A 24,930-nucleotide genomic window follows, 5' to 3' on the forward strand; every position below is an offset into this window, starting at 1 on the left:
CTTTGCCAATCTTCTGTGTTTTTATGAATAATATTGGCATAAAAAGGACAATTCCTTTAATATGTTGTTGTAAGTAACAGAATTTCTAAAATCATAATAAATTTCTAGTATTAAGAAATCGTAAAAAATATATTAATCCTATTTCATAAAAATATCAGTTCACGACTCACTTAATTTGTGGAAGCAAATAATTTATGTCTGTTAACATGTCGGTTTACGATAGGAATATATATTCCTTAATTTGCATCAATGTACATAAATGTTAAGTTTTTACAGGACGTTCTTGTCTGTAATTCTGGTTCTGTGTTGTATTTCTATAATCGAGACAACAACATGTGACAGATCCAAAGAGAAAGCGATGATATCCGAAATGCGGTCCTTACTCGAATCCTTTGAAAACAAGATAAACGGTAAATATATATGTATGGTATAAATCTATGGAAACTTGACAACAATTAACATGTTTAACAAAAACAAGCAGAATTTCAATTTGCACGAAGTTGAAGAATATATCTATATATATTATTAACTTAAATTATTTAAGGAAACTCTATGTTGTTTTAATTTTTATTTAGATTACTACTATACCCTTTTTTATGTTGATTGGAAAGGGGTGTACTTTTTTTAGAATGTATTCAGCTTGTAACAGACACATGATGAAGGTGGCCGAGTTAAACATATACATATTGTTAGCACACAACTCTTCATAACAGTATTGTTCTTTTTTTATAAACTTATGAATGTTTCTTTATTTGTTTAACAGACAATTCTTGCAAGTGTACTTCTTACTCAAACGAGTGTCCAGCTGGTTGGAAGAAATACAAGAATCACTGCTACTTTTTTTCACCGGACACAAGAAAATGGCATGATGCTGCTGTATGTAAACTTTTAACTTTTAATAAATTCAACAGCGGAAACTATTTAAGTGTAATGAATTTATAGTTTTAGAATATTATAATATTTCTACAGATATTTATTTTCCGATTACTCTTTGCGTTTTCCCATTTCTCTTTGCATTTTCTCATTTGATCTTTTTATAATTAAAAACGGCATCGCAAATCATCTCTTTATCCTTGGTTTCTATATGACGTTTTCACGGTGGGTATGGTTGTCCTGCGAGAGAACGTTCTGTGCTGGTGATTTGGTCCTGTCAGGTGCTGGTGGGTCCTGATTCTGTGCTGGTGGGTTTGTTTACAATTTATCAGAACGGCAATAAAACGACTGTTTTGTTGCTTAATTTTTCTCTGATGCGTCATAAGTACCATGCAAAGTATATTACAACAATATTATATTGCAAAAGTCGTGCAAGTTCGTTAAACGGAATTGTCCTGACGCTGTGCTGGTGATAAGAAAAACGGTCCTGGTTCTGTGCTCCTATGTCCTGGTTCTGTGCCTTTATATTTTAGTTAAAAGTGGCATATATTTAAGATCATTGATGCTCTACTGTTATTGACTAATTAACTGTTGTCTGCTTTCTTGAAATTGACATTGTTGTGAATCTGTTTACTGTTATTATGAGAGAAAAAATACCCCTATTTTTTTATTATTTTTTTTTAAATTAACTGTAATCTTATTTATTGGCCTGTTAATGGAACCCTTCTTGTCCCCTTTTAAGATAAGAAAATATGTTTACGATTTTCGGGATTACGATCATTTTGCAAGATCACCAAAATACGTTGTAATTTTTACAATACTTATATAAAGTAGATGATGTGTATGTTTGTTGTCAATGGACAAATTTCCATAAGAAACCAAAGGAAGTATGTGTTAACAACCATACGTCATCGTACGACCTTCAACAATAACCCATAAAATAATATGTAAAAGGTTTTGCATAAAAATGGAGAGTAAAAATATAGAATTGTTTTTTTTTTTTTTTTTTTACATAAATAAGGCTGTTAGTTTTCTCGTTTGAATTGTTTTACAGTGTCTTATCGGGGCCTTTTATAGCTGACTATGCGGTATGGGCTTTGCTCATTGTTGAAGGCCGTACGGTGACCTATAGTTGTTAATGTCTGTGTCATTATGGTCTTTTGTGGATAGTTGTCTCATTTGCAATCATACCACATCTTCTTTTTTATAAAACAATACAAATCTACACACACAAAAAACTGGCTTAATTTCAACTGGTTATCAACCCGAATCGCTATAAGATCATATATAAGCTCACCTGTGTCGAGGGGTCGTGTGAGGTTCATGTATTGTCATGGTGTCCGCAATTACAAAAAGATCTTTTCTGAAATTACTTGACCAAATGTAACCAAATGATTTTTCAAGAGTGAATCTAGGAAAAACAATATTCATCAACAAACATGACCACTGTCTGTTAAACTGTAGTCGAGTTTTTAGTTACAGCCGATTCCATTGAGTATGTAGGCAAAGGTAATATCTTTGGTTAGCTTGCTTGTTAGCTAAACCGTGAAGTCATTGTTAGGTAAGGTATACTACCCTCCTTTCGAAGTAGCCTGGTCCTACAGACAGAAAGATGTGTCATTTGTCGGACTAGTCTACTCTTAAAGTAGGGTAGTTTACATAACCTAACAATGACTTTTCTGTTCAGCAAGCAAGATATTAACCAAAGATATTCCCTTTGTCTACACACTCATTGAAATCGGCTTTAATATTGCAAAAAGTCAAGCAATTAGGGCAAAACTTACCGAGTAAAAAAAATCAAAAGGCTGATGTCTATCTACCTTGCACAATTTAGAAAATTCAGATCAGATAACGAAACTGGGTCCAGCAACATTTATAAGCAATTTAAGATTTTGACCCCACAGTTTCCATTCACCACAAATATTCTCGTTACAACAAATCATTTTAAATACAAAAATACCAGTTGCAGCCTTTTGTTTATCTATTAATGTATGTATACGGATAAAGTTATGAAAGGCAGCAGGGTCACCAGGGTGAGGAGTCCATGTCATCTGAAATAAATGCTAAGCATAGATCTAGAAAGCGACAGATAATCATGACATTAAAAAAACTCTCTTCTTTTCGATTTTTTTCGAACTAATTGACACATAAAATGAATTATATAGTATTGTGGAATTTTAACTTGTGTTCAATTCATTGGTTACATCTTTTACTAGGATAACAATCCTGTCAAGTATGAGCTGGGTAAAATATTTCAGAAAAGAAGATGGAAATGTGAAAGTTTCCGTGCGTCAGGTGCAATAGCATACGAACAGCTAACATGCCTCGTCAGGGTGGAAGCTAAAAAGTCCACGAAAATTTGATTTAAAACCTTTATTCGTTCCAACAAAGTTATTGAGATTTTGTTGAGGATTTAACCATCTACGACAACAAGAATTTTTTTTAGAATTTACAGCTCTTCTATAAATATATGTAAAGCAAACTATTGATCAAATTGCTTGCTATGATTGTTTGGATGTTTGTAAACGACAGGTAAGTAGTCTGTTTACTATATACTATAATTTGTTTGGACAATAAACATTAACTTCAATTCCTGTCAGTTTGTATTTGTCCAATCAAATCCCAGTATGTATTGAAACTCCGCCTACCTATTGTTTGAAAACATCCAAGCAAACATAGCAAGCAAGTCAATCAAAGTTATCTTTGTATGCTTTTATAGAAGAGCTGTACTATATAATGCAAAGAAGCGTTTAAGTCTTTCGCCAAAAAATACTATCAATTTCTTTTTGTCCTATGTAAACTTCCGTACCATTTCCTTCCATTCATGATCATTAAATTGAACTGTAAAATATTTCTTGGTACCTTCTTAATTCCTTTATAAGTCTTATGTAAATATAATTATGACAATAACTGTTGTGAGCACAAGATTCACTGCACACTTTTAAAGTTCTGCTTCATCAAACATTAAAATGTGAACTTAAGTTTTGAGACTTTTTTAATCGACACGATTGGGATTTTTGTATATGAGAACATGGTTTATCTATTAGTTGAAAATGCGGCTTTGAACTAGCTTTCAGTACCTGCGAGCATTCTTTGTTCAATAATGTGTGTCTTTGTGTTATTATTTTATGTGATAAATTGTTGTGTTGGTACACCACTGTAACAATGAAGGAGGAAATGAGGAGGGTTGGTTGGGTGGAAGTGGGGAGGGGTATGCGGAGCGCTAACAAACATGTCTATGCGGTATGGGCTTTGATCATTGTTGAAGCATCAATGTAAGGGGCATTTAATATCTTAATATAACTATTCTTATTTTAGATACTATATATTGTTTTCTTATATTTGACGAAAGATGTTGCCCTTTTATGTAATTATGTAATACAAGTTACGATCATTTGAAAACACATATTAAACAGCCAAATGGATGCACAAGAGCTAAAATAGGAGTCATAGATCCTATTGACAACAATTATCTGCCCGATTTTATTGATTTTGTAACATTTGTTTCAAATATGACCAACTTCTTATCCAAAATCACCAGCACCGTATCAGGACCCACCAGCACAGTATCAGGACATGAATACATTAAGAAAATGCTAAATTTTAATAAATTGCAATGTTTTTTCACAAAATAGTTTTGTCGTGTGGATTGCGGTATAGAAAGCGGACTCTATGAGCATTTTTGTTTTATTTTTTCAGTTCTAGATTTTCTGAAAATGAGCATTTTTGTGTTACGCTTACTGAAACAGTTTAGAGGGTCAACTTTTTAATGGTTTATATATGAACCCATAAGAAACAAAATTGAAAAATCTCAACTGTTTCCTTCCATTTTTTATGAGTGAAAACGTCAAAAATCATCATTTTCGTCTTTGTTTACATTTTTTCATTGATCACCAGCACCCGTCAGGACCGAATCACCAGCACAGAACGTTCTCTCGCAGGACAACCATACCCACCGTGGTTTTACCTGTACAGTTGTTTCAAGGATGCACCCTTCGAGGTTCGCGTTCCTAGTATACATAACTTCTCAGTAATGTTGCCATACGACCGTACAAGGGCTGTATAGCCAGTCTAGGTCGACTAAAACTACAATCGTCGTAATGTTGTCATTAGTACCGAGGACGACAGACAGTGAACATCCGAGAGGTTGGAAAGTTAATAGTTTAAGGCAAACAGAAGGGTTTGTTAAACAAAGTAAAATTTTGTTCAGTACAGGGTTTGAAGTCATAAAACTTTGCTCAGTGTTCGGAGCACAAAAATTATGCTCGAAACAAGAAATCCAACATTTTGATTGGTTGATTTTAGAGTATGAGTACAAAAAACTGAATCGAAAGTTTTAAGACCGCAAGGCCAGGTTGTCCAAACAGGGCTGGTGCTAAATTTTTGTGTTACACATCTCGCACTATTGTAGTGAGTGTTTGCTGATAAACCATGTCTAAGTGCTACCCTATTAATCTGACAGTTATAGACATATTTTTCAATAAGTTTTCATACGTAAGTTTTCATATTTTTTAATGACCTAAGCAACACGACGGGTGCCACATGTGGAGCAGGATCTGCATTCCCTTCTGGAGCACCTGCGATCACCCCCAGTATTTGATGGGGTTCCTGTTGCTTAATATTCAGTTTTCTGTGTTGTGTCTTCTTTACTATTATTTGTCCTTTTGTCTTTTTTCATTTTTAGGCATGTTTTTGTCATTTTATCTTCAATCTATGAGTTTGACTGTCCCTCTGGTATCTTTCGTACCTCTTTCAAATTTGTTTCATACATTCGTTTTCAAATAAGTTCCATACGTTAAAGTTCTGCCTAGTTTCATAATCTAGGTTTTAGCCTTGTTCCAAACATTTGGTTTAAAAGAAGTAAAAAACTGAAAGAAAACTGTTTCAATTTACCAGGTTCGGTTTAAGGTGTTGTAGTTCATTTTGTGTAGTACTCAGTATTTGTTTTATATTCAGTAGTATAACGTAAACTCTTTAACTTTTAAATTTTGCATTGCTCTTCTAATCCCAGGAAACTGGTACGAACCTGAGGATAAACATATTCGGACGTCCCCGCCCGGTTACACGTTACACAAGCATTTTCAAATTTCTCTTGAAACTAGTGAGCTTAAAATGATCAAGCGCTTTTCTTACATTAAGCAGGAGTTAGACATTTTTTTTCTCTGTCGAAACTACTTCATTTTGTTGACAAAACTCGATACTTATACGATTCTAACACCTAAATATTTTTAGCAGCTTTTGATAAAAAGAAATGACCATATCGCAGAAAATTGGCTAAAACTGAAGAAGCATTAAAAAACTATAATATGACAAGTAGAAAATTTCTTCATGCAATGGTTATCGAGTTAATCCTTGACAATTGATATTTTATAGCGTGTATTTTTATATTATAATGTTTCACTTCTGTCTAGGGTCATGTTCAAGGTTGGCGCCTGTTAAACTGTTTAAACCCCTGCATTTTTATTCACCTGTCCTAAGTTAGGATAAAATGGAGAAAGGAAATGGGGAATGTGTCAAAGCGACAACAACCCGACCATAGAGCAGACAACAGCCGAAGGCCACCAATGGGTCTTCAATGTAGCGAGAATTCCCGCACCCGTAGGTGTCCTTCAGCTGGCCCCTAAAAATTTGTATACTAGTACAGTGATAATGGACGTCATACTAAACTCCGAATTATACACAAGAAACTAAAATTAAAAATCATACAAGACGAACAAAGGCCGGAGGCTCCTGACTTGGGACAGGCGCAAAATTGCGGCGGGGTTAAACATGTTTTTGAGATCTCAACCCTCCCCTATACCTCTAGCCAATGTAGAAAAGTAAACGCATAACAATACGCCTGTTGTTCAGTTGTTGTCGTTTTGTCATTTTTTTTAAATTATAGATTATACCGTTGGTTTTACTGACAATCAGAATTTTCGATTTAAAACTAGGGTTTAGAGTTAACATGATGTTCATGCTTTGTTGTTGTCCAGGTTATAACGTTCTATTGTTGTAATTCCAGAAACAATGTAAAACCATGAAAGGTTACCTTGTGAAGATTACAGATTCAGCAGAAAACTCTAGGGTTGTTGACATGATCAAAAGTAAGTATATCTTTGATAAAACACATTTTGGAACACATTCAGGTTTGTTATACACATATCAAAATAAAGTAGGATTTAAAAAAAGTAGATGATAATCCGAATCCCAATTAAGAACGGTGTTGTTGGTAAATCATTATAAAAACGTTTGTATTGTTCGAAATTCTTGTAGTTTACACTGCTTTAGGTATAAGTGCATTTTGATTTGCATAACTGAACATGATTGTTTGTTGGTCGTTTATAAAACAACCATTTTTTATAACTCGTCTTGTTATTATTATTCCGAAATAACAGAATCGGTTAAGCACTATTTTGGATATTGGATGGGTGCGGCAGACTTTCAAAATGAAGGACGCTGGAGATGGGTTCATGACTCTTCTAAAGTTCGCTTTTCTCAGTGGCTTCCAGGACAACCGGATAATGGTGGAGATAATGAACACTGTGCTCATTTTTGGTCAGCACATCAGTATCAATGGAATGATGCTCCATGTCATCTACATGGAATGGGGTATATCTGTGAGTGTTCACATGTAAGTTTATAATTATACAAGACTGCTCTCATTTTCAAACCAATATCTATTTACTTCTTTTCTTATGCCCATAATTTTTTGATGTAATTGTTATTTATCGATATTTATGTTTTAATTTACTGCAACATGTGCAACATTATTAAGGAAATATTCATTCCAAATCTCTACATGTAAGTTATTAAGCTATTTAGACAATAAGTGACTGATATATTTTAACCCACCTTCAATATCACATTCTTTTCATGTTTCACTTGTGGTCTTTGATTTTCCATTTTCTATCTTATTTCTTTTTTTAAAACTGACATTTGCCATGATGTTGGTACAGCGAGTGTGTTTTTATGCAGTCATTGTGCATGGTGTTGATAACAGAGAATGTAATTTGAAGCAGTACTTTTCACGGTGTTGATAACAGAAAATGTAATTTGAAGCAGTACTTCTCATGGTGTTGATACATTGAAACAGGGCATGTTATTGTATGCAATCAATGTTCATGGTATTGATACTAAATAATGTAATTGGATGCAGTAACTTTTCATAGTGTTGATACATCGAAAACAGGGAATGTTATTTTATGCAGTCTTTTTTCAAGGGTGGGATAACAGGGAATATTATTTTGTATGTAGTCTCATTTCGATTTTCACAGATGCGACTGTCACACAAGTGAGATGTTTAGCGCTATAAAACCTGCTTAACTCCATCATTTCTACAAAAGAAAATACATGTACCAAGTCAGGAATATGACAGTTGTTGTCCATTTGTTTGGTGTTTTTTTTTTTATATGCCCCATCTACGATAGTAGAGGGGTATTATGTTTTCTGGTATGTTGGTTTATGCCCCACCTACGATAGTAGAGGGGCATAATGTTTTCTGGTCTGTTTATCCGTTTGTTCGTCCGTCTGTTCGTTCGTCTGTTCGTCCGTCCGTTCTTCCCGCTTCAGGTTAAAGTTTTTGGTCGAGGCTGTTTTTGATGAAGTTGAAGTCTAATCCACATGAAACTTAGTACACATGTTCCCTATGATATGCTCTTTCTAATTTTAATGCCAAATTAGAGTTGTTACCCCAATTTCACGGTCCACTGAATATAGAAAATGATAGTGCGATTGGGGCATCCGTGTACTTGGGACACATTATTGTTATCTTTTGATTTTTCCATTTGATTAGGGACTTTCCATTTTGAATTTTCCTCGGAGTTTAGTATTTTTGTGATTTTACTTTTTTCATTACGTTTATTACATGTTATTGATTCACCACTTTTCATGATTTTTATAACAATTTATAAAGTCTCATTAAAATTGGATTATCGGAGTTATCCAATCGATAGTTTATCTATCTTGATTAAATAATTCCGACAATCAAAATGTAACTATTTAAAGATATCTTGCTCGTCCGATTAACAAATAAATTTTCATATTTCATAACCAAAAATACGCTTCGACGAAATTGATGAATACACAAGTCAATTATCCATTTCTTGAACAAATGTAAGCAAACATCAATACAAGACAAATTGTAACGAAGAACATTGTATTTATTGAAATATATATTCATATGTAATAGTAACCAACTTAAACATATTTTTCTTATGGTGCAAGTATTTTAGCGTAGCAAAAGTGTTTATATAGATATCAATTTCTCTGACACCGGTTCGTTCATCCTGAGAGCTGAAATAGTGATAACTTTTTTAATTAACCAACCATCTACTTAGATCATCGGCATCTCCATGTTTTTACACAATTTAAAAAAGAATTAGAGAAAACATTTAAAACAGGCACTTGTGTTTATAACATTGTATGCTGTCATTTGTCATGGTCTTGATACATGTATAAGAGACTTAAATTTAAAATCAAAAGATATATCACAAAGAATGTTACTTAATGCTGAAACTGTTCGTGGCTATTGTAACAAGAAGTTTGCATAACGTTACCTTCATTCTGCAAACGTACTTTGTCATGGTCATTTGAAAAAAAATATTTCGGCTTCAAAGTTTATACTCTCAGAACGTAATCATAATGTCAAATATTTAAACGAAACACTACTCTTTGTGCTCTTATATGCTGATATTTGACATTTGTTTTAATATATATTTTGCTACTTTTTATTCTGCATGAGATAACTATGTATTATTACTTGTATGTGCAGTCTGTCTGTATGTTCGTGTTGTATTTGTATCTGACTTTAGTACTTGTATGTTTGTATTATTAAATATAAGTTGGTTAAAGAGCTCATGCTCCTTGTTATTATGTACATATGCAACCCGACTTTAGATAAAGATGACTTTACTTTACTTTACTCTACTTTACACATGATACAACTGCAATTAATGTATTATAAAAATATATGAAGACTTACTATATCTGTTCTATTTTTTCTACAGGGATCGAACTGCCTTCCGTTCAATGGATGAGAAAAGCAAGTAGACAGTGGAAGATATATAATATTTTTTGTTTCATTAAAACAATTCAAACAAAAGGAATTATTCTTTAAAAGTCATTAACATAAACAGTATACATACCACCTAAGGACCATTTTTACAAATCAGCATGATGACAATATGAAATTAAAAAACTGGTGAGGTAAGTACTCGGAAAGTTTTGTTGAGGTTGTGGGAGTACTGAAAACTATGACATGTTAGTACAAATGAAAAAATAAAGAGCGTCTTCACATAAAGAAATATTAATCTAAACTACATAATTTATGATCGCAATATCGCCCCTTAAAAGCGACGTCGAATATATTGTTTTGTTATTACCTCGCTGAACGAAGAAAATGTATACAAAAAAGAAATTTACAATATTCTGGGACTTCACAATGAGCTAACAGTTCATAATTCAAGTGGAACAAATTTAACAATTGGCCGTGTAGTAACCAGTCGAATTGATGTATGAAACTTTGCAGCACGTGCAAAAACTGATAGGTCGAAAATTAACTGACAACGTCACGACTTAACAAGAAGACAAAACCAGGCAATAAACAGTACAAAAACACTACATAGAACAATAAAGACGGAGCAACACGGACCCCACCATATATTTCGGGTTGAATTTAGGTGGTACGAAAGATCGAGCACATGTGGCACCTGTACTGTTGCTAATTTAAGTACAAACCCGAAATAAATCTGATTTCGTAGGAAACATTCAGAGAAAACGGGATGGGATTGTAGTTGCGCCAATTAGAACATATCCGTCGTCATCTGTGAAACAGATATTCCGTAACTGTCAACGAACTCGTTCTAGATTTATGTCAAGAGATGAGGTAGACTTAACTGTATCTGTTGTATCCTTTATTTCAAGTTCGATGGGATAGGTGCGTTCAACATAGTCACCAAATGTTGAATTATTTAGTGAGACAACATCATCTATGTAGCGGAAAGTTCAGTAAAAGGATACTGCTCATCTCTGTTATTTCTTCTTTAAAATTTCCTGCATGAATTCAGCCTATTATGAACAAAGAACAGGTCAGCAAGAAGAGGAACACAATTGGTTACCATGGGAATGCCGATCATTTCTTGAAAACACTTCCTTCAAACGTAACAAATATGTTGTCAAATGCAAAATCAATCATCTTGATAATGTCAGTTTCAAATATGTGTTTGTTAGAATCAGAGCGATTTTATACGAAGTATGATTAGTCCATTAATAAGACAAGATACTTGTTTCAACGGTTGTCAATCTTTTTAATATAACAAAGCAGGTCCAACTCTTTCAATGTGTCGTTTACTAGTAAATGAAAATGGACCATACTTGTGTAATGTGTAGAAAGTTGAAATGTTGCATTAATATTGCCAGAAAAAAAGGTCTTAATTTGTATTGTTAAGGGAAGATCTTTTGTATTTAATTCTCTACATCTGATTTACACCACCTCCAGAGTAGGTAGTTTTACAATAATTTGGCAACCTGCTGGTAGAATTCTTATTCTACATTTAGAAAGAAGTTTCGTGGAGCACTTGGAAGATCCAGCAATATAACGTTGTCGTGTTTTGGGTATTTGTTGAATTTTAATTTGAAATGTCAATACCTTATCAATTTTTCAAATAGTAACTAAGGATTTTCTTATCCTAGGAATAGATTACCTTAGCCGTATTTGGCACAAATTTTTGGAATTTTTGGGTCCGCAATGCTCTTCAACTTTGTACTTGTTTGGCTTTACAACTATTTTGATCTGATCGTTACTGATGAGTCTTATGTAGACGAAACGCGCGTCTGGCGTAGTAAATTATAATCCTGGTACCTTTGATAACTATTTACACCACTGGGTCGATGCCACTGCTGGTGGACGTTTCGTCCCGAGGGTATCACCAGCCCAGTAGTCAGCACTTCGGTGTTGACATGAATATCAATTATGTGATCATTTTTATAAATTTTCTGTTTACAAAACTTTGAATTTAAAAAAAAAATAAGGATCTTCTTATCCCAGGAATAGATTACCTTAGCCGTATTTGGCACAATTTTTTGGAATTTTTGGGTCCTCAATGCTCTTCAACTTTGTTTCATGTAGCCAAGATTCATGAGGTAATGCATGAACTAGATTTATTAGATATATGGCGCCAGCAGCACCCTTTTGATAATTGGTACTCATGGCGGGGTCCAAATCACAAACAAAGTCGTTTGGACTACTTCATGATTACCTCAGATATAGAAGCATTTGTAGTTTCATCAGATAAAGGAATAAGTTATAGATCGGATCATTCTCCTGTATTGATTAATTTAAGGTTGTCTAGTCAGATAAGAGGAAAGAGTACATGGAAATTTAATACCAGTCTTTTGAGGGAAACTGAATTTATTGAGAAAGTAAAAGGGGACATCAAAACTGTCATTGAAGAATATGAGTCTGATCCATCTATTGATATTGAGACAGAGGATAAACAGTTTGATATAAGCTATCAGCTTTTATGGGATATGATTAAGATGAAAGTCCGCGGATCTGCAATCTCATTTTCGTCTTTCCAGAAAAAAGAAGGAAATAAAAAAGAAAAAGAATTACTATATAAGATATCATTATTAGATGAAAAACTTTTGGAGAATAACTTGCCATCAGTATACCAAGAAAGGGAAGGGGTCGAACTTGAATTAAAAATATTGAGGGAAAAAAATGAAAAAGGGATAATAACAAGAGCTAAGGCAAGATGGCAAGTAGAGGGGGAAAAGGGAAGTAACTATTTTTGTAATTTTGAAAAAAAAAACATTACACAGAAAAAATTATTCCCAAACTTATTTTGGAGGACGAGACTGAGATAACAGATCCCAGTACTACTAGAAATAAGCAAAAACAGTTTTATAAAAAATTATATACTAGTTGTAAACCATTGTTACTTGAAACTCACAGGGACACATTTCTTCAACATGATAATCCTTTTATTACAAACCCGAATGAGGAAGAGGTGGGTTCCTGTGAGGGACCTTTAACAATGCAGAAATGTTTGTCTTCTCTTAAACTTATGGAAAACTCCAAATCACCTGGTATAGATGGATTTACTGTTGAGTTCTATAAATTCTTTTGGAATGATATTAAGATACCACTGGTAAGATGTTTAAATGAGGCTTTAGAATATGGAAAGTTCTCTATCACACAAAGGAAGGGACTCATTACTTGTTTACCAAAGGAGGGTAAGTCAAATGTTATTTAAAGAACTGGCGACCTATCACACGTTTGTGTGTAGTTTATAAGATAGCTACAGCAAGTTTAGCAAATAGACTAAAAAAGGTGTTGGTAAATATAATTAGTCAAACACAAAAAGGATTTCTTAAAGGTAGGTATATAGGCGAATGTACTAGATTTATTTATGATCTAATGGAAAAGATTGAGGAAGACGACATTCCTGGACTTTTACTTTTAGTCGATTTTGAAAAAGCTTTCGACACGGTCGAATGGTCTTTTATACTAGAGGCTTTGCAGTTTTATGGCTTTGACCATACATTTATAAGTTGGATTAAGGCATGCTACTGTGATGCATCTAGTGCAGTGTTAAACAACGGATATATTTCAGAATTTTTTTCATTGAAAAGAGGGGTTCGTCAAGGGGATCCTCTGTCTCCTTATCTATTTATTTTGGTTTTGGAACTACTCAGTGCAGCTATTAAAAATGACCCTGATGTTGCTGGGGTAACAATTAATGACTCAGAATTTTTATTGAGTCAATATGCTGATGATTCTTCCCTAGTCCTGGATGGTGACAAAAAGTCTCTAAATCAATGTCTAAATTTGTTTGATAATTTTTCAGAATGTGCTGGACTTAGGTGTAATGTTGACAAAACTGAGGCCATATGGATTGGATAAAAAAAAGGGTAGTATGGAAAAACTTTTGCCAGAAAAAAATCTTGTTTGGAACCTTTCTGAGAGGTTCAAACTATTAGGTATATGGTTTGAGCTTGCTAAAAGGGATAAGACTCTATGTAATTTTACAGCCAAGATAAACAGTATCAAGTCACTTCCTAGTACTTTGGCTTATAGAGAACTAACATATATTGGGAGGGTGGTTGTGATTAAAACTTTAGCACTTCCCATTTTGGTTCAAGTTCTGACTGTCCTCCCTAACCCCCCAGATGGGGTTTTGAGGGAGATTCAAAATATATTTTTCATTTTTTTATGGAAAGGAAAACCAGATAAAGTGAAAAAGACAGTGGTTATGTCCGAACACTGTGATGGCGGTCTTAAGATGCCTAATATTTACTATTTTTGTTATAGCGTAAAAATGTCTTGGCTGTATAAATTACTAGACCCCCAAAATTACTCTCCTTGGAAAGTTTTGCTGCTTAGTTATATACAAAAATTTTGGGGGGACAAAATTTTACATTTAAGTAAGGAAGGATTGCTTTATTTAGCAAAAAAAGTCAATCCTTTTTGGCATGATGTCCTGGTAATTTTTTCAAAATTTAAAAATAAGTTGAAAGTTGAAAACAATACCGATATTCTGGCCCAGTCCATATGGCTAAATCCAAACATCAAAATGGATGGCAAGATGATTTTGAAGGGTAAATATATTGAAAATTGTATATTTTTTATCAATGATCTGGTGTCAGATAATAATACATTATTCTAATATGAAGAATTTGAGAAAAAGTATAATATCAATACTAATTTTTATGGTATTTTAAGTGCTATTCCAAATGGATGGAAAAGTAGGATAGAAGGTAGTTCTAAACTTGACAATATAGTAAATAAATTAGTAGATAAAGTTAAAAAAAGAACCAAAATCTTGTAAATTCTTCTATAATTTATTTCTGGAGGATAATAAAGTAGTATCACTATCTTCCCGTAACAAATGGGAAATAGACTTAAATATACAGATTGAAGATTGGAATGCTATTTATTCCATGCCCTTCATTATAACAAAAAATTCGTTTTTACAAAATTTTCAATTTAAGAGTGTTCATAGGATTTTACCATGTAATTCCTTTTTATATAAATGTAAATTAAAAGAAACTGAACTATGCACATTTTGTTCAGAAGTTAGAGAAAATATTTTTCACGTCTTTTGGGAATGTTATGTAACACAAAACTTCTGGTTATCTATTATAAATTGGATTAAAAATTATGAAATCTTCTTGCCTTTTAGTGCAAAAGAGATCATTTTAGGTGTGTCTGAGGATCTTGTCAACAGTAAAACAGTTAATAATATCTTGTTGTTACTTAAATACTAGATTACCTTAGCCGTTTTTGGCACTACTTTTTTTGAATTTTTGGGTCCTCAATGCTCTTCAACTTTGTACTTGTTTGGCTTTACAACTATTTTGATCTGAGCGTCACTGATGATTCTTATGTAGACGAAACGCGCGTCTGACGTAATAAATTATAATCCTGGTAGGTCCGTGTATATCTGTGTCCATTCGTTTTTCGTTTTGAAATATCAAAAACAAAAAACAAAAAACCGATTTTGTTTTTATTTTTCGTTTTTGATTTCTTAAAAACCAAAATGAAAAACGAAAGTGTTTTCATTTTTCGTTTTTGATTTCTTAAAAACCAATATGAAAAACAAAAGTGTTTTCGTTTTTCGTTTTTGATTTCACAAAACGAAAAACGAAAAACAAAAGTATTTTCATTTTTCATTTTTGATTTTTTCAAAAACTAAAATCGAAAAATGAAAGTGTTTTCATTTTCCATTTTTGATTTCACAAAAACAAAAAACGAAAAACGAGAAACGAAAGTGTGTTCAATTTATCTTTCCCACATTGTTTTTAATTGTCATTAAAAAAAAATGACAATGTTGTCATTTGTCATTCATTTAAAGGTGCTTCAGACAATGAAATTATAACAATGTTGTCGATTTTTGTTACATACCAAAAGGGTGAACATAAAGTTTTGTATATAATTTTAATTATTTCTCGATTTATGTTGTAAAATGTTTTCTTTTCTTGATGTACAGTCATTGATAGTAAATGTTGCTAATGCAAACACTCCGGTATTCATTCAACATAATGTAGACCAAATAGACCGCATGACTTCTGAAGTGAACTACGGTGATAAAGTAATCAAAGACTTTCAAATTAACTTGTTTATATCTTTGATAAAGAATTAATTATTATATTTAAATATTAAACGAATCACAAATTTAAATTGTACAATACAATAAACACTAAGGATGCGTGATCTTAACTTTTAAGTTTGGAGAGGTTAATCTAAGATGATAATATAGAAGCGTAACTAGCCACTATTACAAATAAAGCAAACTATATTTTGGCGAGGCAAGGGCTCAAGGACCCCGGAAGAACTGGAAAAAAATTTACAAAATTTTCGGACCTTTTCTTAATCTAAAGCGCACGTTTTGTCTTATTTATTTTATTATGTTCTGGTCTAGGAGCAAAATATATAGATACAGTGTAAGACTTTTAGTATTTACATGTAGAAGCAATATCAAAAGACATATGTAGGATGAAGAAAAAACAATGTAATCTACATAGTCAAGTGTGTGGCTATTGTTAGTTTAAACATATTTATTAATAGTGGATAGGCAATGTTCTCCCCGGAACGGGGATCGAACCAGGAACTTCTGTTTTTGTAGTCCGATGCACTATCCCATGTTACTTTTGTATAATGAGTATCAATGGTCCGGTTCCTCGTTGAAGACCCTCCCGCTACTTTCAAGATGAAGAACAGGAATAAAAGCCCTGTTCATTAATAATTTGTATTTTTTCTATATATTGTGTGCGATTTTGTCCCGTGTACATTTACTCCACATCTCTTTATTTTCTATTTAGGACCTGGATACGGCTCAATGCTAGTTTTAGCCCTCCAATGCTAAAGGCCTAGGTCATATGTTTTTTTTTTTTTTTAAATTATTTGATGCCGTGGGATTGGGATTTGTAGCTTTAATGTAACCTTTGTCAGCTTTAACTTGTGTTTACAGCAAAGATAGCCAGTTTTGTGTTCTGTAATATAGTGTAACAGTTTAATTTTCCATGTCCGGTAGCATCGTCACTTCTCAAAACATCTTCCGAGCAATATCTGGACATCTGTGCCGTGGGCATGTACAATTGCCAAACCACACATGCCCGTTCTTGAGTCTTCGTAGATCTATTCCAACTTAAGTATTATTGAGTGTACGACAAGCAGAACATGATATTTTATACCATTGAATATTGAATCCATAGTTATAAAGATCGATTACTTGATTGGTGTTCCTTTTACGTAGCTGCAGAACAAAACGAGAGAGCTACTTTCAAATATTTCTACAATTTCAAGCAGTTTTCCACTCGAAAACACAATAATATTTTCAACAATTATTAAAATAATTTTTTTTTACACATTTTTATTTTTATGTTGTTTTAAAATATCAATTTGACTTGAATTTTGGATCCCGCTAAAATGTTTAACCCCGCCACATTCTAAATGTATGTGCCTGTCCCAAGTCAAGAGCCCGTTATTCAGTAGTTGTCGTTTGTTTATGTGCTACATTTTTGTTTTTCATTCAATTTTTGTACATAAATTAGGCCGTTAGTTTTCTTGTTTGAATTGTTTTGCATTGTTATTTCGGGCCCTTTTATAGCGTACTATGTGGTATGGGCTTTGCTCATTGTTGAAGGCCGTACGGTGACTTATAGTTTTGAATTTCTGTGTTATTTTGGTCTCTTGTGGAGAGTTGTCTCATTGACAATCATACCACATCTTTTTTATATTTATATGAGTATATTAAATAAACATGTATATACCAAGCTAAGTCAGTGTATATCTTGTTTCTCGTCTGACTATACAAAAGGCTAGGAGAGCTACTTTGATAGATCAGGTTGACTGATAAGCTGTCTATAATGGGACAATGCATGACATGAAGACATCACCAAATCACCGTACATGTATGTAATACTCAAAAAGACACCCAGAGCTTACCATAGTCATCAACTACCCACCAACAGGCCGTGAGCTCTGGTTGGCTCTTAATTCAAATACAAGAGCACAGCAAAATGTCAAAATATTCTATTCAAACTGGGTGACCTGGGAGAAAAACATTGAAACTTTCCAAAGAAATACAACCCCCCCCCCCCCCCCCCCTCAACTTTTTAATAAGGAGATATGGTATTATTGCAAATGAGTCAACTATCCCACAAAGTTCAAATGTTGTGGATATAAGCAGCTATATACAAGCAACCATATAACCTTCAACAATGAGAAAAACACATACGGTATTGTCGGTTACAATAGTCCATGAAATGAAAAATATGAAACAGTTCAATTGAGAAAAATAACGGCCTATTTTAAAACAACATAAATTAGGAAAAACAAAAATGAAGACATCAACAAACGATAACCACTGAACTACATGCTCCTGGGTTGGAACAGGCACATGCAATATATGGCGGAGTTTAACATGTTTGTGAGCGCTCAATCCTCCCCTGAACCTGAAACAGTTTGTTACAGCACAGCATAAGAACAAACTATACAAACCATCGGAAAAGGGCTTAACGCATGAGATCGATACAAAACAGATGAAAAAAAAAAACATCTAACAAAAACACATACCGAATGTGGCAGGGTATTTATACATCGTTTTCAAACAATCAAAGTACTGAAGTACTGAACATCGAATGACTGCAAGTTCTTTTGGATTGTCACAAGCACTTGTTTTAGAAAAAAATATCACATCTCTATACCTGAAAGTGAGGTTAATATACAGATAAAATTTTCTTTCTGAGACAAGTTCTTGCGTGTATGGTGAATAAATGACAGGGAATCAACTTCAACGTAATATCTTGTATATGTCCTGTAGTATGTTGTAGTGATACAAATCAGTACATTCTGGTTTGTTTGTATATGTTATATTAATATTTGTATATTACAGTTACTACATCTTGTATATATGATTTTCATCCATTCGTATATCATTCTATTTTACTATATTAATAATAGTACACTGCAAGTGCATGGTGGACACTCTTCTGTAATAACTCGATTTTTCTAATAGATTGGATTTGAGTAGGTGTTCATATTTCTCGCAAAACTCAGTACACATATTCTCTATCATATGATCTTTATAATTTTAATGCCAAATATAGAGTTCTGACCCTCAATTTCACGGTCCACTAGACATGGAAAATGATAGTGCGAGTGGGTCATTTATGTACTATGGACATATTCTTATTCAAATTCTTTATTAAAGAAGTTAGTAAATTTACTTCAGATAAAAATACTACATTTGTAAATTAGACGAACTAATCTGATAAAAAGGTATATCTCTGATTTCGTTATACTTATGTGTATGAGAACATTAATATAGATATGAATTTTAATAAGATTATTGAATGAACGCGTTCAATTTTAGGATTTTATTCTTATCAATTTGGCCGAGGCAGAAACAAATAAACGTCTTTCAAGCCAAAGTTAATATGTTTGCTATACACACACTAGGTTTTTATTAAACTTGGTAATCAATCATTAATCAAAAATACAGTCCTATATAATAAAAAATCATGAAATATTTGGTCTAGTAATCAAATAATCACACACAAAAACAGTAGTTGTCGTTTGTTGATGTGGTTCTCGCTTCTCGTTTTTTTATATAGTTTAGACCGTTGGTTTTCCCGTTTGAATGGTTTTACACTGTAGTCATTTTTGGGGATCTTTATAACTTGCTATTCGGTGTGAGCCAAGGATTCGTGTTGAAGAGGGTACTTTGACCTATAATAGTTTACTTTTACAAACTGTGACTTGGATGGAGAGTTGTCTCATTGTCACTCATACCACATCTTCTTATATCTATATGTCATTTCGATATGTTTAATTGGGGTTTGGGGCTGGTATGTCAGTTACTGCTAGAAGTTATTTGTCAATTTATGAATCATATTTATTTTGCGTAGTTTCTTTTGTTTACTTTTCTGACATCGGACTCGGATTTCTTTTAAACTGAGTTTTTCTGTACATATTTGTGTGTGTTTGTTTATTTTACATTAGCTGGCTATAGTTGAATAGTTGGAGGGTTGAGATCTCACAAAGCATGTTTAACCCCGCCGCATTTTTGCGCCTGTCCCAAGTCAGGAGGGTTGAGGGATTTTCTCGTTGTATTGAAGACCCATTGGTGGCCTTCGGCTGTGCTCTTTGGTTAGGTTGTTGTCTCTTTTACACATTTTGTATTTCCATTCTCAATTTTATTGATTGATCAATTGATTGATTGATTGATTGATCATTTTACTTCAAGCAAAGTCATGATCATTTGAGAATCCTTTATTTGTATCGTAGTGTTAATTTCACCAATGAAACTCTTCATTAATTTTTGTCTTAATATTAAATTTCTTTGTAATGACCGTCTGATTAAAATAAGACACGCAAGAATATGAAATATGAAAACTTATTTGGCCTTCAATGTCTCAACCTTTTTTAATGTGAGTAACTTCATTGTTCAGTTAGATTTCGATTTTGATATTGTTTTTGCAAGCTTCCATAATAGATTTCAGGTAATTCTTCTGCATGAAACCCTATGGGAAATCACATTGACTTCATTTTCCAAACGTTTATTGGAACCCAATAATTTGGCAAGGTGTTGCAACCTTTTATGTAAAGAAGTTACAGCCGATTGCATTGAGTGTGTAGGCAAAGGTAGCATCCTTGGTTAGCTTGCTTGTATTACATTTTATTAGATTAGGTAAACTACCCTCCTTTCAGAGTAGACTAGTTCGACAGGTAACCAATCAATCTGTCTGTAGGACTAGGATCCTTCTACAGGAAGGTAGTATACCTTACCTAATAATGACTTCACGGTTCAGCTAACAAGCAAGCAAACAAAAGATATAACCTTTGTCTACACACTCAATGTAATCAGCTGTAATGAAAATGCGGAGTTTGTGAGACCAGGCTCAAGCAGCCAGTCGGTAGCAGCCAGTTTTCAAATATTTACATAAACACAAATGTTGCATAAGATTTAAACGTACTTCAAATGTTTTAATTAATAAATAACCACTATATTATCAAATTAATCGCTTTCGATATATTACACAGCGTACTGCCCGCTTTACGTTTTAAATAGTCAATACTTTTTGAGTGTTTATAGAATAGTAAATAATAATGATTTTTTTTAAATGACGGCAAAATTGCACTATTGTGTGAAATAGCTTTCCTTATTATCGGCATCCTGTCAAATAGTTCATGAAACTGAATAATAATTATTCTGCATTACAAGAAACCTTTAACTTTTTGCCACACAAAACTGTTTTTACAAAACATTCTACCTCTGAACTAGTGGATTCCGCTTAAATATGATTGGACAAAAGGTTTATTTTTTGTATTCGAAGTATGGTGGGCAAGAACATTATTTATTAGCTAAAAAAGATTAATCCGTGTTATAAATTAACTTGTAATTTTGATCAAGTAGGCCCTAGATCTCTAACTTACGTTCTCACCTAGTGCAGAAAAAAGTATTGCCGCAGATTTTTTTATTAACTGTCCGGTAAGGGTTGGGTAGGGTATCCGACCTCAACTTTAGACCTACTTTAGAAAAAAAAACTAAGCAGAACAACACCCTGGATTTTTCTACTGTAGACCTCAGCTACCCAGCTTCCCTTTGCACCTAGTGGAGACAATTCTTATCACATTTTCGGTAAGGGTGGGGTTGGGTGTTCGACCCCAACTTTGGACCTATCTTTGAAAAAATAAGCCAAACAGCAACCTTGATTTTTTTATCCAGCTTCTCAGCTCCCCTTTACACATTGTGCGGACAAAAGTATTGCCGTAGAAATTTGTTTATTGACTTTTATGTAATGATGGGATAGGTTGGGTAACTGAGGTCCACTTGAAAAAAAAATGCAGGGACTCCAATGTGGTTTTATGCAGAACAATTACCTGAAATCTATGGTAGTTTGCAAAATAAGTAATATGTTGACAATGAAAGCATGCTTCTTAATTAATAGACATAGAAATAAAGAGAAACCGTATAATAACCATAACAATCTCCCAGAGACATTACATTTTAACACCATTATTCTAGCTATTTTATTTATTTCTTGGTGCATTGTCTCTATCATTTATATTTTTGTCCACTATTCTCAATTCCAATATCCCCCATCAACGGCCTCTAGTTAATATCACCTTGTATAGTCTTCACAAATAAGCAAAACTAATACCGTATAGGCTCCAAATGGCAAAATAATTGAATGCTTTAATATCCCGGTTTGAATTGTGAAATTGCAGAAATTTGTTTTTTAATCAATTGATCAAGCAAAATACATTATCGTCCTCGATGTTCGTAAAATACTGGCAGATGGACCTTGGTAATCATTTCTAATAATCTTGGGTCGACCTTTCTAAACTTAAAAGTAAAGTTCACCCACCCATATTGTTCAGAGTGTTAAAGACTTTTGCATCCGTCGACATTATCTTCGATTAAGTAGTATTGATCTCACAACCACTGTGCATGTATACTTTAACGACCGGGCTAGTTTTCATGTCAGTTTTTAAAGTAGTTACCTCCCTTGTTAGTGTGATGTTGTCATCAATCTATTTATTTGTACCACCTTTATATAATATTATATTGTACAATTTAAATTTGTGATTCTTGTAATATTTAAATATAATAATTAATTCTTTATCAAAGATGTAAACAAGTTAATTTGAAAGTCTTTGATTACTTTATCACCGTAGTTCACTTCAGAAGTCATGCGGTCTATTTGGTCTACATTATGTTAAATGAATACCGGAGTGTTTGCATTAGCAACATTTACTATTAATGACTGTACATCAAGAAAAGAAAACATTTTACAATATAAATCGAGAAATAATTAAAATTATATACAAAACTTTATGTTCACCCTTTTGGAATGTAACAAAAATCGACAACATTGTTATAATTTCATTGTCTGAAGCACATTTAAATGAATGACAAATGACAACATTGTCATTTTTTGAATGACAATTTAAAACAGTGTGGGAAAGATAAATTGAACACGTTCCGTGTATATCTGCGTCCATTCGTTTTTCGTTTTGAAATATCAAAAACAAAAAACAAAAAATGAAAGTGTTTTCATTTTTCGTTTTTGATTTCATAAAAACCAAAATGAAAAACGAAAGTGTTTTCATTTTTCGTTTTTGTTTTCTTAAAAACCAAAACGAAAAACGAAAGTGTTTTCATTTTTCGTTTTTGATTTCTGAAAAACCAAAATGAAAAACAAAAGTGTTTTCGTTTTTCGTTTTTGATTTCACAAACAAAAAACGAAAAACAAAAGTATTTTCATTTTTCAATTTTGATTTCTCAAAAACTAAAATCGAAAAATGAAAGTGTTTTCATTTTTCATTTTTGATTTCACAAAACCAAAAAACGAAAAACGAAAGTGTATTTATGTTATCTTTCCAACACAGTTTAATTGTCATTCAAAAAATGACAATGTTGTCATTTGTCATTCATTTAAAGGTCGTTAAAGTATACATGCACAGCGGTTGTCAGATCAATACTACTTTAATCGTACGGAGCCCCGCTAGGGACATGCAAAGAAAAAAAAAATATATTGTGCGCACAAAATAATATATTGTGCGCACAACTTAAATATATTGTGCGCACAAAATAATATATTGTGCGCACAACTTAAATATATTGTGCGCACAAAATAATATATTGTGCGCACAACTTAAATATATTGTGCGCACAAAATAATATCATGTGCTCACAAAATAATATCTTGTGCGCACAACTTAAATATATTGTGCGCTCAATTTAAATATATTGTGCGCACAACATAATATATTGTGCGCACAACTTAAATATATTGTGCGCACAAAATAATATCGTGTGCGCACAAAATAATATCTTGTGCACACAACATAATATATTGTGCGCTCAATTTAAATATATTGTGCGCACAACATAATATACTGTGCGCACAATATAATATAATGTGCGCACGACATAATATAATGTGCGCACAAAATAAGTAGGAACAGATAACTGCATGTTGCTCCACACGTTTGAAGAATAAAGCTCAAGCTGACATTACCATGTGTTCAAGAAGACTAATTTGAAAGAGGTTTACAAAATGGTTTATGTATGTAAGGTAAGCTTCTTTTTTTTATTCAAAACAATAAAAGGTATTCTATATAGTGGTTTTCGGAAATGGGAAAGGGTGGGGGTACTTTCTTTTTTGAAATGGCTATCTTATCGGGGCCTCTTATAGCTGACTATATGCGGTATGGGCTTTGCTCATTGTTGAAGGCCGTAAGGTGACCTATAGTTGTTAATGTCTGTCACAAATTTTTTTTTGTTAAATTATCGGTAATTTCTGTATTTTATAAGTATCCTAAAAAATTATGCATTTTTTATTCAGAAATAACTCATATTTATCAAATGTTCATGAATAGAGGAAAATACGTCATTTTTTGCTGCATGTTTATTGAAATTAAAAAAAAATCTCTATTTACAGTTTTATAAAATTTGGGTCACATCATTTCCCTGCAAAATGAAACAAATTGCTGTTTTGAAAAATAGGGGTCCATGAACTCGTTTTCAAATTAAATCAATTTGAATGATAAAAATCAGTCGAAAAATGCATCTTTTCCCGATAAGTCACAGTTTGACGTCGCGAAAATAACATTTTACGTTAGCAACGTCATTACCTTAAGACCCATGCTTATATAAGCACTAACTCATCATCACTCATAATTCATAAATATACTATCTACCCTTAATTTTTTATATATGAATTGACATTCTCAATAGCATCTTTATATATGATATGAAATTCATTCCCCAAATCAATATACAGTTATCAAACGTAAATGCATTTTTATATAGGATGTCATTAAAAAGGAGGGTCATTTTTATATAAAATCTCGCAAAATTATGACCCATATTTTTGGCACATCCCCGTATACCCAATAATAGGAAGTTGACCCCCCGTGATAAAAACACCCATTTCTTAATACATTTATTAACCAACTGAACAAAAGTGTATGTGTTTTTCTGTAATTGCCCTGTTTTTTCTGTTATGGCCCTGTATTAATGCCCAGTTTGTCTGTACTAAGCAGCCCAGTTAGGGTTTTTA

At 32.9% G+C, this 24,930-nt stretch overlaps 1 protein-coding gene across 1 annotated transcript; it reads left to right on the top strand.

The window, feature by feature from the left end:
• The first annotated feature begins 259 nt into the window (after positions 1–259).
• LOC143078625 (perlucin-like protein) lies at positions 260–9,956 on the top strand. The gene is made up of 5 exons (XM_076253475.1): positions 260–410; positions 764–876; positions 6,878–6,959; positions 7,251–7,486; positions 9,861–9,956. The coding sequence occupies exons 1-5, from the start codon at positions 260–262 to the stop codon at positions 9,888–9,890; spliced, it is 612 nt and encodes a 203-aa protein (XP_076109590.1). The 3' UTR covers positions 9,891–9,956.
• The last annotated feature ends 14,974 nt before the right edge of the window (positions 9,957–24,930 follow it).

The sequence above is a fragment of the Mytilus galloprovincialis genome, chromosome 6 (genome assembly GCF_965363235.1).
Source record: "Mytilus galloprovincialis chromosome 6, xbMytGall1.hap1.1, whole genome shotgun sequence".
NCBI lineage: Eukaryota > Metazoa > Mollusca > Bivalvia > Mytilida > Mytilidae > Mytilus > Mytilus galloprovincialis.